At 45.6% G+C, this 19,033-nt stretch overlaps 1 protein-coding gene across 1 annotated transcript in view; it reads left to right on the top strand.

Annotated features, from left to right (window-relative positions):
• Window positions 1-19,033, top strand: part of ANKRD28 (ankyrin repeat domain 28) — a 435,540-nt gene that overhangs the window by 313,939 nt on the left and 102,568 nt on the right. Inside the window, exons 12-13 of the mRNA XM_030205533.1 lie at window positions 4,556-4,643; window positions 12,097-12,214. Of these exons, the coding sequence (XP_030061393.1) occupies window positions 4,556-4,643; window positions 12,097-12,214 (206 nt within the window). The remainder of the gene's footprint in view (window positions 1-4,555; window positions 4,644-12,096; window positions 12,215-19,033) is intronic.

The raw sequence follows: 19,033 nt of genomic DNA, 5'->3' as shown, positions 1-19,033 counted from the left end.
CCCATCGGTACCGAGTATCACGAGTACCATCGGTGTCGGGTATCGTCGGAACCATGGATAGGTATCATGCATACCGTCGGTACATGAGTATCGTCGATACCAAATATGACCAGGTACCATCGGTGCCATGGCTGCCATTGGTACCAGGTGTCTTGAGCACCGTCGATACCATGTGTACCATAGGTACCGTCGGTGCTGTTGGTGCCGAATATCATGGGTACCATCGGTACCACATGTCAAGGGTCCCTTCGGTACTAGGTCGGTACCAAGTACCATGGGTTCCATGGGTACCGGGGGTCATCGGTACCATGTGTATCATCGGCACCGTCGGTGCCATGAGTACTATCAGTATCATCGGTCACATCTCTGTTATGGAAGTCATCTGGCAGTCTGGTTTCGATTCCCTTGCATTGCCAGATGTTGTCCTTGGCTTCGAGACCATGGGTACCATTGGATGCCATGGATGCTACCGCCTCCCGCGGCATCTAGCTTTTCAACTGGTCTCCTTCACCGATGCTACCTCTGGTATGGGTGTTCGCTCGTAGAACTTACCGCGCCTCCATACCTTGGCTTCCAGGCCCAGAAATGCATGTTAAGAACAGCCATTTTGCTATAGGAGAACATATTTTTCCATAGCTGTTCTGTAGAATTGTATGTATGACAGTTGCTCTATACTGGTCAATGTTTGCATCTGAGCTGCTCTGTTTGAGTAGTTGGCTCAGTTCAATGATGGTTCATCTGATGAACATGAAGGTCATGGGGGTTTCTCCGCTGAGAATCCTCTAGCTCCTCTATTTGTCTTGACACATTACAATGGAGATTGTCAATCAGCCCAGATGCTCGAGGTCCTGGACTACCATCTTCAATTTAGAACTGATAGCAGTTCTAAGAACTTGCTTCGGCGCCCCCGAGGCCAGAGCATACTTCCTTAGCCTCCTTTGGAGAATGGCGTACCAGGCTGGCATGATCGCGTCCAAGACCAAGTCCTGCCAGATCTTTATGAGTATTCCCACCGGAGTAGGCTACATCTTTTTTCCAAGTGTCGCAAGTTCCTGTCCAATGGCGTTTTCATCACTTGTATTGTAACACCTAGATTTTTGCTCTAGGTATGGTGATGCGCAGACTCTCATGACTGTGTGCCTCTCACCTGGAGGAGGAGACTCAGCAGAAAATTGCTGATATGCTGTGCATACACTTCCTCATCTCGGAACTTCTTTAAAGAGATCAGCACGCTCGTTCTAGTCAGCGGCGTGCACCTAATCAGGCTCCTACAGCTATTCCACAGGAACCAGAGAGGGGTTTTGGAGTGGCTCCAATTCAGCATAGCCACTGTATATAAAAAACAACAAATGTCCGTACCGGCCAATCTGCCTGTCGGGGGGAAGTTCAAATTTTCTCCACCACAGGTGACTTCTATATCCTCCAACCGGGGGGTTTTTTCAAATAGTCCGGTTAGGATACATTCTCAATCTAGAATCAAACCCTCCACATTGTTCATTGGAAGTTTAATCCTTTAGCTTCCATCAACAGTGAGTACTTGCAGAGGAACTCTCTGCCTTTCTCAGTACCAATGCAGTCGAGCCTGTTCCACAAGGGTAAGAAGGATTGAGTTTCTATCCCAGGTCCTTCCTTGTGGGTTCCGTCCCATCATAGACATAAGGGGCCTCAACAGATTTCGTTCAGGATTATTTCCCTGGGCATCCTTCTTCCCATTCTTCAGGAAGACGAATGGTTATGCTCTCTGGACTTACAAGATTCTTCTACTCACTTTGCGTCCAGAGTATGTTTTTCCTAGTGCCTAGCTGTTGTTGCAGCGTATCTTCATGGACTGGGAGTGCAAGTGTTCCCTTAACACGTTGATTGCCCGTCTCAACAGATTACAGCACAGTAATATTGAGACTTCTAGACACATGGCTTCCACAGTTCACGTCACTCCCTTGACACTTTTGCACATCTAGAGGATGTAACCCAACTGTTCGCCAGTCTTTGGAATTCCCCTCAGAGGTGGTTAATTCTCTCCATTTTGATTCTGAGGTGTCCAGTCCACCTTACTCAGTCAAAGCTGCTGACGAAGGTTGCATCCCTCCTGGCTATCCAACCTAATTATTTTAATCAACCACACAATCGGGTTGTGATGTACTCGATAACAAAGGAGTACTGGATCTTGTCCTCTGAGTCAAGATACCATGCAGATGTAGCGGTGGGCTCGCCAACGCGGCTTGTTTTCTCCAAGCCATTTTTCTAATTGGCGTAAACAGCAGTCTGGCCGACAGGCTGAGCAACTTAGTTCAATCACAAAGTCCCTCAGTTCTGTTCCAGGCTGCAGGTTCACGGCAGACTACCTTCGGATGCCTTTCTCCTTCTTTGGAGGACAAGTTTTCTGTATGCGTATCCTACCATACATCTGGTGGAAAAGACTTTGCTGATTCTCAGGCAAGATTGTGGAGCCATGATTCTGATTGCTCCTTTCTAGCTACGTCAGATACGATTCCCTCTTCTTCTGGAGTTGGAATGTTTTCCAGCTCTCATTACACAGAACGAGGGGGCACTTCTACATCCCAACCTCCAATCTATGGCTCACACGGTCTGGATGTTGAGAGTGTAGGTTTCGTTGACTTTTCCAGAAGAGTGTCTCCCGACTCTTGCCTGCTTCCAGAAAAAGATTTCACAAAGAGGTGTTATTCTTTTCATGGAAGAGGTTTGCCGTCTGGTGTGACAGCGAGGCCCTAGATCCTGCCTCTAGTCTCTTACAGACCTTGCTTGAGTTCTTTCTACACCTGTCTGAATCTGGTCTCAAGACCAACTCGGTCAGTATTCATCTTCGTGCAATAAGAGCTTATCATCAACGTGTAAAGGTCAGCCTTTAGCTGTCCACTTCATGACGTTTACTTCTCCCACAGTATTGAGAGAATTCCTTGTATGTGTCTAAGGGGGATTATTTCTGTTGGGCTTAGCACCCCCAATAATTTTTACAGTTGGCTCTTATGCTTCGGTCAGAGCCCCTATCAATCCTTATTCAGTATCTTGGGGTCTCAATGTCATTTTCATCCAGCTGCTGCAAGCTCAATTCGGGCCACTGGATTCCTGTCATCTGGACCTGGAAGGTCATTTTCCTTGGTGGCTGTTCCTTCAACTCGAAAGGTCGGTGAGCTTCAGACTCTAGTAGCTCAAGCTCCTTACCTTACTTCTCATCTTAACAGAGTAGTTCTCCGCATGCAGCCAAGGTTCTTACTGGCGCTGGTATCAGAGTACCATCTGATCCAGTCAACTGTCTTGCCAACATGCTTTCTCCCTCTTCTTACAAGCCCTGGCGAAAGCAAGCTGCGCACTTTTTGCGTGGAGCAGACGAGCTCCCTCGGAAGGTCCGCCCAGTTGTTTATTTCTTTTAATGCCAGTTGCTGTCGGAAACCGCATCATTTCTTCTTAACTGGCAGATTGCATCTCCTTCATTTTTGTCCAAGCTGGACTGACTCTAAAAGGCCATGTCACGGCTCACAAAATTAGAGCCATGGCTGAATCGGTGACTAATCTAAAATCAGTCACTATTGAAGGGATCTACAAAGCTGTGGCGTGGTCATCAGTCCACACATTCACATCTCACTACTGCCTTCAGCAGAATAGCCGACGCGTCAGTCGGTTTTTGGGCAGTCGGGGCTGCAGAACTTCTTTGGGGTTTAGAATCCAACTCCAACCCTCCTAAGCCCATGTTTGTTCTGTTCCAGGCTACACTCATTTAGATATTTCAGGTCAATGTTTATTCTGGCCTCGCCGTTGCGAGACTCTATTGACCACTGTTTGTTGTGTAAGCCTGAAAGCTTGGGATACCCCACTTGTGAGAATATCAGCCTGCTTGTCTTTGGAGAAAGAGTAGTTACTTACCTGTAACAGGTGTTCTCCGAAGACAGCAGGCTGCATATTCTCACAAACCCTCCCACCTTCCCCTTTTGGAGTTGTCTCCTCCATCTTTTGGATATAACTGAGGGGCGTGTCCGCTCGGCGAGCGGGAATAGGTGTGCGCACATGCGCAGTACGATCGCTCGCGCGACGGAACGCCGTAAAGAGATTTTGAGATTTTGCTTTAAAATCCTCCGGGGCCGACGTGGCGTCACCCACTTGTGAGAATATGCAGCCTGCTGTCTTCGGAGAACACCTGTTACAGGTAAGTAACTACTCTCTCTCCAAGAGTGGAGAGGTACTCAGGAACTGCAGAGTGAATGCACTTGCAAGTCAATAAGAGGAGTTTGAACCACATGCAGATAGGGAGCCAATGAAGTGACTTGAGGAGAGGGCTAATAAGAGCATAGCAATACTGGCGGAATATAAATCATGCAGCAGAATTTTCAACAGAACGAAGAGGAGAGAGATGGCTTAGTGGGAGACCTGTGAGAAGTAAGTTGCAGTAGCATTTTTTCCAGTTCTATTTTAAGTTATTGTCTAAGTCTGTTATGTGATTGCTTGTCCTGGCCTTAAACACAAGAAACTAGGTGTATCTGTAATTTAATTTGAAATCATTCAAACGTTTCCATTTATAAACTGTGTTTTTTTTTTATTCTAGCTACAAATGGTCATTCAGAATGCTTACGGCTGTTGATAGGAAATGCTGATGTACAGAAAGCAGTAGATATTCAAGATGGAAATGGACAGTAAGAAACAAATTATTCTCATCTTTGGACAATCACTCAGATTTTATTTTAACTGTAGACTGCTTAATGGAATAAGATGCCTAGAGCTAAACCTGCACTGTATGTAGAGAGTAGTTTTGTGGTATCCCAGTACTTTCGATTGGAATACATAGAAAACTTCAGTTTGTTATAAAATTTTGTGAAAGTTGCCAGACTGAGGACATTGTGGAGTGTTCCAAACTTACCACATTTTAACCCTTAAAAGTTTACATGACCTTAGATAATGACGAAAATGCAAAGAGCAAAACTCACTGGTATGAATGCTGGCCCAGTATCTGATTCTGCTGCTATCTGTCCTCTTAACTCCGTTTCCAGGGCTTCCTTTCCGTTTATTTCTTTACTTTCCGCCTTTCTTCTTCATTTTTTGCTCTATATCCGTAAGTAAAAGCTGGGTCCTACTACTACTACTATTTAGCATTTCTATAGCGTTACAAGGCGTACGCAGCGCTGCACAAACATAGAAGAAAGACAGTCCCTGCTCAAAGAGCTTACAATCTAATAGACAAAAAATAAATAAAGTAAGCAAATCAAATCAATTAATATGAACGGGAAGGAAGAGAGGAGGGTAGGTGGAGGCGAGTGGTTACAAGTGGTTATGAGTCAAAAGCAATGTTAAAGAGGTGGGCTTTCAGTCTAGATTTAAAGGTGGCCAAGGATGGGGCAAGACGTAGGGGCTCAGGAAGTTTATTCCAGGCATAGGGTGCAGCGAGACAGAAGGCGCGAAGTCTGGAATTGGCAGTAGTGGAGAAGGGAACAGATAAGAAGGATTTATCCATGGAGCGGAGTGCACGGGAAGGGGTGTAGGGAAGGACGAGTGTGGAGAGATACTGGGGAGCAGCAGAGTGAGTACATTTATAGGTTAGTAGAAGAAGTTTGAACAGGATGCGAAAATGGATAGGGAGCCAGTGAAGGGTCTTGAGGAGAGGGGTAGTATGAGTAAAGCGACCCTGGGGGAAGACGAGACGGGCAGCAGAGTTTTGAACCGACTGGAGGGGGGAGAGATGACTAAGTGGGAGGCCAGCAAGAAGCAGATTGCAGTAGTCTAAACGAGAGGTGACAAGGGTGTGGATGAGGGTTTTGGTAGAGTGCTTGGAAAGAAAGGGGCGGATTTTACGGATGTTGTAAAGAAAGAAACGACAGGTCTTGGCAATCTGCTGGATATGAGCAGAGAAGGAGAGAGAAGAGTCAAAGATTACCCCAAGGTTTCGAGCTGAGGAGACAGGGAAAATGAGAGAGCCATCAACAGAAATAGAAAACTGGGGGAGCGGGGAGGTGGGTTTGGGGGGGAAAATGAGAAGCTCGGTTTTGGTCATATTTAATTTCAGGTGGCGTTGAGACATCCAGACAGCAATGTCAGACAAGCACGCTGAAACTTTGGTTTGGATGCAAGGTGAGATATCAGGGGTAGAAAGGTAGATTTGGGAGTCATCAGCATAGAGATGGTAGGAAAAGCCATGGGTTGAGATTAATGAACCAAGGGAAGAAGTGTAGATAGAAAAGAGGAGGGGACCAAGAACAGAACCCTGAGGTACGCCGACAGGCAGAGGGATAGAAGTAGAAGAGGATCCACCAGAGTGAACACTAAAGGTGCGGAGGGAGAGGTAGGAAGAGAACCAGGAAAGGACAGAGGACAGGGTATCGAGAAGTATGCTGTGATCGGAAAGATCAAGAAGAATGAGGATGGAATATTGACCTCTGGATTTAGCCAGTAATAGGTCATTGGAGACCTATTTAGCAAGCGCAGTTTCGGTTGAGTGGAGAGGGCGAAAACCAGATTGTAGTGGGTCAAGAATAGCATGTGAGGAGAGAAAATCAAGGCAGCAGCGGTGAACAGCACGCTCAAGTAATTTGGAGAGAAAAGGAAGGAGGGAGATGGGTCGGTAATTAGAGGGACAAGTAGGGTCGAGTGAAGGCTTCTTAAGGAGAGGTGTGACCACAGCATGTTTAAAGGCAGCAGGGACAGTCGCAGTGGAAAGTGAGAGGTTGAGAATGTGACAGATAAAAGGAATAAGAGCAGGAGAGATGGCATTAAGAAGGTGGGTGGGAATGGGATCAGAGGAACAGTCCTCCGCAGACTTGACTGTCCAGTGGATCCAGTTTGTGCCTATTTTCTTCATCCATGTGCAGTTTTTCTCCTCTCTTCCTTTTCCCTCATCTCATCTCCTTCCTCACTCTTCCATCCCCTCCATCCATGTCCAGCATTTCTTCTATCTCCCTTCCCTCCATCCACCCATGTCCAGCAACCTTCCTCTCACCTCTTACCTCCCCTCCATCCACCCATGTCCAACTCCAGCAACCTTTTTCTCTCCTCTTCCCTCCCCTCCATCCACCCATGTCCGACTCCAGCAACCTTCCTCTCTCCTCTTCCCTCCCCTCCATTCACCCGTGTCCAGCAACTCTCCTCTCCCCTCTCCTCCATCCACCCGTGTCCAGCAACTCTCCTCTCCTCTCCCCTCCATCCATCCATACCCAGCAATCCTCTTCTATCCCCTGTCCCCCTCCATTCATCCATACCCAGCAATTCTCCTCTCTCCCCTGCCCTTCCCTCCATGTCCAGCAATTTGTCCTCTCTCCCTGGGCCCTGCCCTCCCATCCATCTCCTGCTCCTTCCCTCTGCTGTGCCCCATTTCTCCAAGTCCCATCCACCCTATGCTCCTTTCCTCTGCTCATCACCCCTCCCAGTCCCACCCTTCCCTCTGCTCACCTACCCTCCCAGTCCCATTCATCTCCTGCTCCTTCCCTCTGCTCACCACCCCTCCCAGTCCCATCCATCTCCTTCTCCTTCCCTCTGCTCACCACCCCTCCTAGTCCCATCCATCTCCTGCTCCTTCCCTCCCTCTGCTCACCACCCCTCCCTCTGCTGTGCCCCACCTCTCCCAGATCAAGTTGCACCGCGCCCGCCCATGAGGTCCAGGATCGCGCGATTCCGTCTACCCCTCTCTTCCTCCCTCCCTCCGGTGCTGCAGTAATGTACCTAGGATCCCGGCACACAGCATTAGCGATGTATCCACGCTGCCTTCGCACTGCCCCGGAAGCCTTCTCTTTAAGAGAAGACTTCCGGGGCAGTGCAAAGGCGCCCGCCTGCGAGGTCCAGGATCGCGCGATTCCGTCTACCCCTCTCTTCCTCCCTCCCTCCGGCGCTGCAGTAATCTCCCTTTGATCCCGGCAGCATTAGCGATGTATCCACGCTGCCTTCGCACTGCCCCGGAAGCCTTTAAGAGAAGGCTTCTGGGGCAGTGCGAAGGCAGCGTGGATACATCGCTAATGCTGCCGGGATCCCAGGTAGATTAAAGACTGCAGCGCCGGAGGGTGGGAGGAAAAGAGGGGATAGACGGAATCGCGATCGGCGGTGGCAAGCTGTTGTCAGGGTCCGGGAGCTGACGGACTCTGCTTCTGGGTGGGGCGGGCCTGAGGCTAAACTGGGTGAGCCTGGGCCCATCCAGACCCACCCATAGCTACGCCCCTGCACAGGGGTAATGACCTATTATAGTTGGTTCATAATTATCAGAAGTATCCCAGGCCTACCTTTTCTCTGATGCAGAGGCTAACCGAAACTGCTTTTTTTTGTTTTGGCCAAAACTGAAACTGCTGCAAAAACTGTCTGAAAGCTTTCGTCCAAAACTGAAACTGCAGCCGAAACCTGTTGCCTGGTTTTGGCTGAAACCAAAACCGAAAACTGCTGTTTTGTTATGTGGTTGTGAACTAGTAAGAGCCACTGGGGATTTGAGAGCTTGTGCATCTCTCTGCTAAACCAAGCCAGAATATAATTTAAATAACGAAAGACCATATTTTACCTCCAAGCAAATAGCCTCCACACACATGGATCACAGGCAATAAAAACTAAAAGCCACTGTGCACTTTACAGTGACTGATTTTGTGCCAAATTCAGTGACAGCTGACATCATAACTCCACAGAGTGTCTAATTCCCAAGGAGCTTATCATCCCAATTGATCATTATTGAGAGTGCTCATTCACCTACAGAGCTGGCTCCTATGGGCTGCAGTATAGAATACTGTCCATACAGTCATCAGCCAACACTGGATTACTACTCCGGGGCTGAGATTGATTGATAGATAATTTATGCCACAACACGTGTGTGGACCAAGGGCAGACTTCCTCATAGGGACTCTTTCTGTTGGTTTCCTGGATTATTTTTTCATCCCTATATGTTCATTTGATATAGTTGGGTGGAAAAAAGAGATTTTTAAAAAATGAAAAAATTTACTCCTTTTTAATTGTGGTCATGTCTTATCTCTTTGATTTTGAAATCCGCCTAAGCTAAGTAGTCCTCCCTATTCTAATTCATAATTGTAGCTCATTAGAGAAAGAATAATTATTTACTTATAATTGTTCTTTTTAGGGCTGCAGATTTATCACATTTATAATGTGATTAATGCACTAAAATTTTAATGTGTTAAAAAAATTCTCACATTAACATAGTAACATAGTAGATGACGGCAGAAAAAGACCTGCACGGTCCATCCAGTCTGCCCAACAAGATAACTCATATGTGCTACTTTTTGTGTATACCTTACCTTGATTTGTATCTGTCTTTTTCAGGGCACCATCCGTATAAGCCTGCCTAGCACTAGCCCCGCCTCCCAACCTCCAGCCCCTTGATTTGTACCTGTCTTTTTCAGGGCACAGGGCACAGACCGTATAAGTCTGCCCAGCACTAGCCCCGCCTCCCAACCACCAGCCCCTTGATTTCTATCTGTCTTTTTCAGGGCACAGACCGTATAAGTCTGCCCAGCACTAGCCCCGCCTCCCAACCACCAGCCCCTTGATTTCTATCTGTCTTTTTCAGGGCACAGACCGTATAAGTCTGCCCAGCACTAGCCCCGCCTCCCAACCACCAGCCCCTTGATTTCTATCTGTCTTTTTCAGGGCACAGACCGTATAAGTCTGCCCAGCACTAACCCCGCCTCCCAACCACCAGCCCCGCCTCTGCCATCCAATCTCCGCTAAGCTCCTGAGGATCCCTTCCTTCCGAACAGGATTCCTTTATGTTTATCCCAAGCATGTTTGAATTCCATTACTGTTTTCATCTCCACCACCTCCCGCGGGAGGGCATTCCAAGCATCCACCACTCTCTCCATGAAAAAATACTTCCTGACATTTTTCTTGAGTCTGCCCCCCTTCAATCTCATTTCATGTCCTCTCGTTCTACTGCCTTCCAATCTCCGGAAAAGATTCGTTTGCGGATTAATACCTTTCAAATATTTGAACGTCTGTATCATATCACCCCTGTTTCTCCTTTCCTCCAGGGTATACATGTTCAAGTCCGCAAGTCTCTCCTCATACGTCTTGTAACGCAAATCCCATACCATTCTCGTAGCTTTTCTTTGCACCACTTCAATTCTTTTTACATCCTTAACAAGATACAACCTCCAAAACTGAACACAATACTCCAGGTGGGGCCTCACCAACGACTTATACAGGGGCATTAAAACCTCTTTTCTTCTGCTGCACCCTATGGTGCAGATGATCAGAAACCCTGCTGGTCACACCTTTCTCTATACAGCCTAGCAACCTTCTAGTTATGGCTACCGCCTTGTCACACTGTTTCGTCGCCTTCAGATACTCAAATACTATCACCCCAAGGTCTCTCTCCTCGTCTGTACCTATCAGACACTCACCACCTAACACATACGTCTCCCGTGGATTTTTACTCCCTAAGTGCATCACTTTGCATTTCTTCACATTGAATTTTAATTGCCAAACCTTAGACCATTCTGCTAGCTTCCTGAGATCCTTTTTCATGTTTTTTACACCCTCCTGGGTGTCCACTCTGTTACAGTCTGTAAGGTTGCCTGTGTATAACTGTGTATAACGCCCCCTCTCAACGATCCAGCATGGCCCCGTCTTTCTCACTGACCAGTACCATCCAAGCATGGCCGCATCTCTCTCCCTTTCTTCCCTAACCCTCCTTGTTTACTCACTTAGCTGGGTTTCTGCTTCTCCCGATTTGCACAGCCGCGGGACAGCAGCAACAGAAGGCAAGAAGATGTGGGGAGATTGCCTTCTACAAGCTGTAGCTGGCTTTGCTGGATCCAGAAATAGGAATTGATATCAGAGCTTGGTGTTACTTCTTGTGTCTGAGACCAGCAGAGCCAGCAGCAGCACATGCAAGTCAGTCTCCCTGCATCTGCCTGCCTTCTGTTTGTGCTGCTGTCCCCCGGCTGTGCAAATCGGGAGAAGCAGCAGCCTGGCCATGTAAGTAAACAAGGAAGGGTGGGAGAAAAGGGAAGCAGATGTGGCCATGCTTGGATGATGGTAGTGGTGGGGATTGGGGGATAGATGGGTCCATACTGGATGGAGGAGACAGGGGCCATACTATATGGTTAGGGTGTTGGGGGGGGTGGAGAAAGAGCCATGCTGGATGATGGTGGTGGGGATTGGGGAAGAGAGGAGTTCATCCTGGATGGTGGTGGTGGGGAGAGGGGTAGAGATGGGGTCATGCTGAATGGTTGGGGTGTGGGGGAAAATCAGGGCCATGCTTGAATGATGGTGGTGGGATTGGGGAAGAGATGGATCTATGCTGGATGGTTGTATTGGGGAGAGGGGTAAAGATGGGTCAATGCTCGATAGTGGTGGTGGGGAGAGGGGGAAAAATGGGACCATACTGGATGGGTTGGAGTGCGGAGGAGAGCTAGGCCATGCTAGATGATGGTGGTGGGGAATGGGAGAGAGATGGGGCAGCGCTGGATTGTGGTGATGATGAGAGGAGGGGAGATTGAATTATGCTGAATAGAGGGGAAAGAGAGACAGTTGGGGTGAAACATGGCAATGGTATGAGGGGAAAGATGGGGCGATACTGGATGGCAAGGGGAGAGAGAGAGAAGGGTAATAAGCACTACAGTTCGTTAAAAATGTGGGGGCTGGGGGGCAGGTTCAATAGCTAACTGTCCAAAAATAGCTTATTTGTTAATTGCGACTGCACAACATGATTAATCACGATTAAAAAATTTAATCTTCCTGTGACCCTGCATTTATGTTTTTGGATGTAACTCAAGGTGTGTTATATTCAGGTATAGTGGTGATGACAGAAATACAGTGTGTGCTGTGCTACCTATTCATTTCCCGCTTTAGATGTTACTACATTTTTACATGCTGATTGCTTAGTTACATTATGTAGTACATAAAGGAGTAGCAAGTTTGCCAGCAGACTGAGAACCCTTGCTCATGCTCACAAACCTCATTAGAAAAGTTATAGAAGAATCCTCTGAGCTAATATGAATCACCTGACTCAGCAATGTGACTGATTATGCTGTTGTCATCCAAGAATAACAATTAGGTTGCAGTGCAGATAAGTACATGTTGGTTATGGGAATAAATTATTGCTGACCACTTGACTGTCTTACTATAAAACCTCCATCTACCCTATCCTTATTCATATCTTTTATCACTCAGGACACCATTGATGCTGTCTGTTCTGAACGGGCATACAGATTGTGTTTATTCGCTGCTTAATAAGGGAGCAAATGTAGATGCCAAAGACAAATGGGGAAGGACAGCATTACACAGAGGGGTAAGATAATAACATCTGTCTTTATTTTGTTAATTTTCATTTACTTCACTTTGTCCTGTTACTCTGTAAGGGAAGGGTTTCGTACTAGTGTTTCTTTTCTGGTTTTATGTATTTTTACTATTAACTAATATTTTAATGAATGTGTTTGTATTTAGTACAATAATATCAACAGGAGAAGCAAACTTTCATACAATGTCAACCTTATAAAATATAGTTTGCTGATTAGATATGGCTGAATCGGATCATGAGGCTACCAAAAAAGTTTTCAATATAAACAAAAGGCCTCAAAGTTCAGTAAGCATGGAAACTGACAACCAAAGGTCAGTATCTCAATTGGGAGTCCATATTATTATCATCGGCCTTATTACATAAACTCCAGAAAAAAGAAAGCAACTGCAAAACTCAAAAAAAAAAAAAAAAACCTGGAGAAGCACAGTTGCTATCCAAAAAGCTGGAGAAAAAGTGGTAAAACATTTGTAATCTGAAACAGTCACAAATATCTCAAACATACAAAACTTTCCAAATCCTGTCCTAATTAGTATCCATGTCATCTGGGAAAATCTCACAAAAATACAGTTCCACAAATGATTAGCTAGTTATAGAAGGTCAGCTTCATTGTGCCAGTGCTCACCTGGCTCTTCCAAATTTTCAAACTTCCAGTGTAATGGTCCCCACTTTCAAGCTCCTTCTGTGCATATACTCTGCAAAGGTCATTCCCAGCTCAGCCAAATCTCCTACAAGGGCCACTTGTTTCGTGAACTTGCTGTGTCAGGAGGTGGAACCAGAGTATTAATACATTCAAAATGGTGCCCAATATTTATAACAAACCTTCATAGGAGCAGCCAGTCGCTGAACAGCAACTTCTTAAAGCACACATGCTTAATAAAAAGCTTGTCATTCAATAGCAGCATTTAAACCAATAGGTTCAAGAGTTTTTTGAGAGAAAAGATCCAGTGTTGTTCACGTGATATAATACTTTTTTTAAATCCTCACCCCTCTCACCTTCAAAAAGTTGCTCAATTACCCAACAGAGTAGATCTTTGAAATTCATGCTAAAACTTAATACAGTGCTGAACAAGTGAAGGTTCAAGCTTCTTAAGAGTCGCACAATGATGATGTACTATAATGCTTGTTTTAAATATGAGAAGTTTGTCCCACATACAATAACTGACAGGGAAAACGAATAGCATAGATAACACCCCTTGATTCACATGTGGTATCACCTTTAAATTGTATCAGTTTCTTGTTGTTCCTATCATAGAGGTGCCCTTTTACAAAGTGGTGGTAAAACCATCGTGGGCTTACCATGCACCAATCTGTGAAATGGAGAGGCTTTGGGCTTTTCGTTGCAAAACTTTGTCCAGATGGGAAGCTATTTGGGATCCCTTTGTGTCACACTGTTCGTGTTGAGTACATTTGGTTGGAGGGGGGAGGGGATAAGGTGGTGGTGGTGGGAGAACACAAAAATCACTAATAAATTCCAGGAGTAGTCTGTAAGATAACTTTCCAGTTTTGAGAGAATATTATACTGTTTATCTGTTATTGGGGTTCGCTACAAATTCTTTAGGAGGGGGTTTACATTCGTGTTGTATTTGCGCTGTTGATGGCTGATATTCCTTATACCTTTGTACTGTTTCTCAAAACCTAATAAAGACTTCTATACATTTAAAAAAAAACTCAGTCAATCCTATTGCCAGTTCTCTGAAGAATCGAAGCAGCCGTTGCTTCCAAGAAGAGGAAAACACCACCAAAATTGAGAATTTTCTTTAATAACCTAACTCTTGGGTGTGCCATTCAAACAAAGTTTTTATGTTTTGAAAGTTTGTTCATGATAAATTTCTTCATTTCAATGAGCAAGCAATTTTGTCACAGGATATTGTAAAGATATGTCATCTGTTCAATATTTCAATAGCCAAGCGTAATGCTGTCTTAATCCATGGGTATTACTTTTGCGCAGAGAGAGACATGTTTATCTCAAGCTCCATTGGTCTCTCTGTTGTCTACTTCAAGCTTTGAACCTAACAGGAACATTCTTTTACTTCCCACCCCCACTTGGATTAGAGCTTTCTCGAAGTGCCCAAGAAGACTACCCAGCTTCAGACTTTGTTTCTTCAGAATTCTTCTTAGAAAAAGGGAATTTTCTCTGATCTATCTTTTCCTCATCCAAAAATTGAATCTCTCTGTGGAGACATTTCCTACCTGAGAGGCATACCTGAAAAAGCTACCTTAAATAGGTCTTTAATTTCTTTCTAAAAGATAACAGATCTTACTCACTTTTCAAGCTCATTGACAAGGAATTCCATAAACTAGGACCAACCACTGAAAGTATGCTCGCCATCCACACCAATGGATATACTCAAACACGGGCTCTCAGACGGAAGAAAAGTTACATAAAAAGTCAGAGGATGGGTCAGACAGCTGCAGCAATCCTTTTTCAATCTTAAAAACTATTACTAAAATCATGTATCTTAACCAGCATTTCACAAAAAGCTAATGTCAAATCGCCCACAACCAGTAACTAAACATTCAGTGATGGTCTGAATCAATTGAAAAGCCTTGAAATGCACCCCTGGCAGATCCTCATAAATCTCATTACAATAATCCATTTATATAATCACTAGACTTTGCAACACTATACTAAAATCAGAAATAGTTGAAAAATAAAAGCCTTCACTTGGCATGAGGCTTGTAAAAACAACTAAGAATCACTTCTTGAGCCTGCAACTTGAATGATTAAAGCAGAATCCAACTAAAAGGAATCTATTCACCGTCAAAGAGAGGAATTCAGGGATAGTTTTGGAGAAATTCAAAACTATACTAGAGGCAGCCAACCTAGCAGCTACTACCCACAGTCTCCTAGCTCGATTTTCCATAAACACCTGCAGATCCTACCCTGTAGGCAAAAACCACAAGTATCATCCTCATAAAAGTGAAAATCCAACCCCATACCATTTTAAGGGTCAGGGTATAATTTTCTGAGGAAACTGCTAGAAGTCTGTAGTAGAGACCTGCATTGGAACGGGTTTGCGGGAATCTTGCAGGGATTGAAGCAGTTCTTCTGGGTTCCTGGGTGGATTGAAACAATTCCTGCGGGGTTCCCATGAAAGTGTAAGCTGCACCTGCGCCAGCCTCTCATCTACCGAGTACCATGTTCTTTTGAGTGCTATCTCCTCCTCCTTGCTTTAACAGCACAGATGTGGAAAGTCTTCCATTAAGGAGGTGGTTGAGACACAAATGGTGACAGACTTCAAAAGGGCATGGGATGAACACAGATGATCTCTAATTATAAAATGAAAGCTATAAAAAAAAAACCCTAAACTTAAATGGCTGCATGTGTGTGGATGTGTCAACTGACGCTTAGATTGCGACTGTAGCTTTGATGAACGTGGGCCAATACTGGGCAGACTAGTATGGTCTGTGTTTCATATATGGCAGTCTGGTTTAGTATAGCCTGGATAGGGCTTAGACAGCTACTTCAGTGGCTGGAACATGAGGACAGTACTGGACAGACTTTTATGGTCTGTGTCCCACAAATGAGAAGACGAATAAGCTGGAGTGGGCTTCAACGGCAACTCCAGCAGTTGGAACATAAGGATAGGGCCGGGGGACTTCTATAGTCTATGTCCCAGAAACACCAAAGACCATAATCAAGTATATAATATCACGTTCATTTAATCATGAATTGATAAAATGAGTATGACTATTGGGTAGATTGGATGAACTGTTCAGATCTTTATCTGCCATCACTTACTATGTTATTATTAATCTTCTCTGCTCCTGGGCTGATGCGCAGACCTCAGCTCTGACACAGGCACAAGCATCAGATGTCACCTGACCTCTTCCTCCATTCTCTATCTCATCCTCCCCGTTTCATCTGCCCGCAACCTCGGAGTCATCTTCGACTCCTCCCTCTCCTTCTCTGCGCATATCCTGAGTTGCATCAAGAAAACCCTTTGCCAAGCACACCTACAGAAATTTTTAAATGAAAGAGATTCTCCATTTAGTGTTTCACAAATAGCACGGCCCTTCCAAATATCATAGTACAGTACATGTGTCTTCTCTATCAACTGGGTCTGCAGATGTCTTTCATCAGAGTACATCTTGGTGGTATTATGTCCCCATCAATAAACTCCTGGCTTCACAATATTCAATCATTTCTTAATTCATGAAAGGGGTTTTTCATGACAGGCTACTAATTGTAGAAATCTCCTGTGCCATGAGGCTTAATGTTGACCTTAACCCTCTCTTTGAAGCCACCTTTTAAATCAATGTTTTCTTCTTCAGTAAAGCATGTTGCACTGGATAATGTTCTTTCTTGTAGTGGTTACTTCGACTAGAAGAATAAGTGGACTTCAGGTCTAGTCACTTATGAACTGTGTAGTTCTTCATATTCATCCAAAGTTTTTACCAAAGGTAGTTATACCTTTTCAATGAGAAAACAGTGCTCCCTATGTTTTGCCCTAAGCCTCACAAAATCTTCTCAATAAGTCCCTTTATATTCTGGACGGCAAAAGGGCTCTCACTTGCTACCCTAGAACGGAATGGATCAGAAGATCTGCAGAGCTGTTCGTCTCCTTCAACTCCAAAACACTTGGTATTTCAGTAGCAAAGCAAACTTAGCCAAATTGGCTAGCATTCCATATCCAGTTGTTTTCCAAACAATGTATAAGGTGAGACCTCATCAAATCAGAGCCACTGCACCTACAATGTCTGTCTTCTGTTTTGCAGGACATCATATGCAAAGCAGTGACTCGGGCCTCTCTTCATACTGTCACTTTGCACTACTGTTTGAATCAGTCCATAGTTAGAGACAATGCATTCAATCAAACTGTGCTGGCCAACCTGCCTTTGTAACATTGGAAACTCTTGAATCTTTCTTTTTAGCCAGTCTGGTTCTGGTCAGTAAACAAATTATAAACTGAGCAGCCTTGAGGTGCAGATGATCAGAAACCCTGCACTGTTCCATACTGTGCTCTAAAATTAGTGCTGGAACAGCACAGGACATTAACACCCTTATGATCAGAGCTAATAGCGTGCAAATTTAGGTGCACTATTAGCTCTGACCATAGGGGCGCATGCCTAGGCACAATCCTCCCACAGAAGTTGTTTGACGGGTCCAAGCAGTCAAAAAAGTAAAAAAAAAACCCGGATCTGTCAAACAGAAGAGGTTTGACCCGGACCTGTCAAACCTAAGCCCCCTCCCCCACCCTCCCCCAAACACCAAAAAGACCCTGGTGGTCCAGTGGGACCGCTAGCCCCCACTCCCAACACAAAAAAAACCTGGTGATCAGTGGAGCCACTAGCCCGCCACACCTGCACCGGGTTCCACCCCCCCCCCCCCCCAACGGCCTATCTCGTAGTTAAAGGCGAAAGGAACTAAATGGATTAGCCCTCCCTCCCTCCCTCCTCTGCAGGCATCTCCTCAAAAAGGCCTGATACATCCTGGAATTCGCTGGACGGGGCTTAGCCCTTGTATGGAAGTTAAGCCCCTCCCAGCGCATCCCAAGATGCATCGGACAGGGCAGGGTGCCGCCATTTTGAGGAGGGGAGGAAGTGCTAGTCCCTCCCTCCTTCAGCTAGAGGTGGGGGGGAGCTAGCAGTCCCACTGGACCACTAGGGTCTTTTTAGTATTTGCAGGACGGGCTTAGGTTAGACAGGTCCAGGAGAAAATCCCGGACCTGTCAAACCTCTTCTGTTGGTCTCCCCCATTCCTCCCTTGCTGGCAAACCCTAACATCAGCTCCAGGCTGGCATAGGTTTGTATCGGGAGCAGCACCCTTGTTTGGCGCGCTGCCCGCTGATCATGAGGGAGGAATTCGTGAGACCCTTGTTTGCATGGAATTAGTGCTCACAGGCTCTGTTCCTGGGGTGCAGGCAAACACAGGTTCTAGTCCAGCACTAATGGTGTCTAGTGCCCGCGTTTGCTTTTGATCATAAGCCCCTGAGTTTGGGAGTCACCCAGTTGTGTGCCTGACTCAGTCTTGCTTATTGATGGGGGAAAAAAAACATTGTTTCTTATTTGTAGCAGGTATTCTCTGAGGACAAGCAGGCCAGTTGTATTCTCACACATGGGTGACATCTTCCTAGCGTGTATTAGTTAAAGAAAGCTCTAGCAGCATCCTAACACACATGCGCAGATGCCTTCTAACACACATGCGCAGGTGCCTTCTGGCCTGTTGTGTGAGTGCAGGTCCATCAGTGTCTTCTTTTCCACAATGCTAGGATGACACCTCTTTCTGGTCTCCCCTCAGCGTGTTTTTTTCCTTGCCTTCCCATGCTGGTTTTTATTTCTATTTACTTATTTTCCTCAATATTTTAGTGCCTCTACATTTCCCTGTTAAATCTTAGATTTTTGGCCCTTCCTCTTTTTCTTTTCTTTTTGTGGCTGCTTAGGCCTGAGCGCTGGCCTCAATTTGAGTTTTGCCCCTTTTTACTTTCAAGATTGAGGAATTTAATATGGCCATGATTCTTTTCTCAATGTCTAAGACAACCCCCAGTGACTTCAAGAGGTGCACCCAATGTAATTGGGTGATTTCTATGATGGACTTGCACAATTGGTGCATCGGTGCCTAGGGCCTAGCCACCAGGCTGATTCTTGTTCCCTCTATTTAAAAATGCAGTTGAGGACACAGAAATTGTGTCAGGTCCATCAGGAGAAACTCACTGGCTCCTCGAAGGCCAGCCCATCGGCATCAGCACCAGAAGTATCAACCTTGATGGCTGCCCAGACTGCATAAACCACTGGGAGTGCACCGGCATCGAGGAGGTCTTCACTTCCCTCAACATCGGGCGCTGAGAGCAGACCCCAGGATCAGTTGGA

Source organism: Microcaecilia unicolor, chromosome 1 (assembly GCF_901765095.1).
Source record: "Microcaecilia unicolor chromosome 1, aMicUni1.1, whole genome shotgun sequence".
NCBI classification, from domain to species: Eukaryota; Metazoa; Chordata; class Amphibia; order Gymnophiona; family Siphonopidae; genus Microcaecilia; species Microcaecilia unicolor.
The sequence above is the reverse complement of the archived record's forward strand: the minus strand, read 5'-3'. Positions and strand labels throughout refer to the sequence as shown.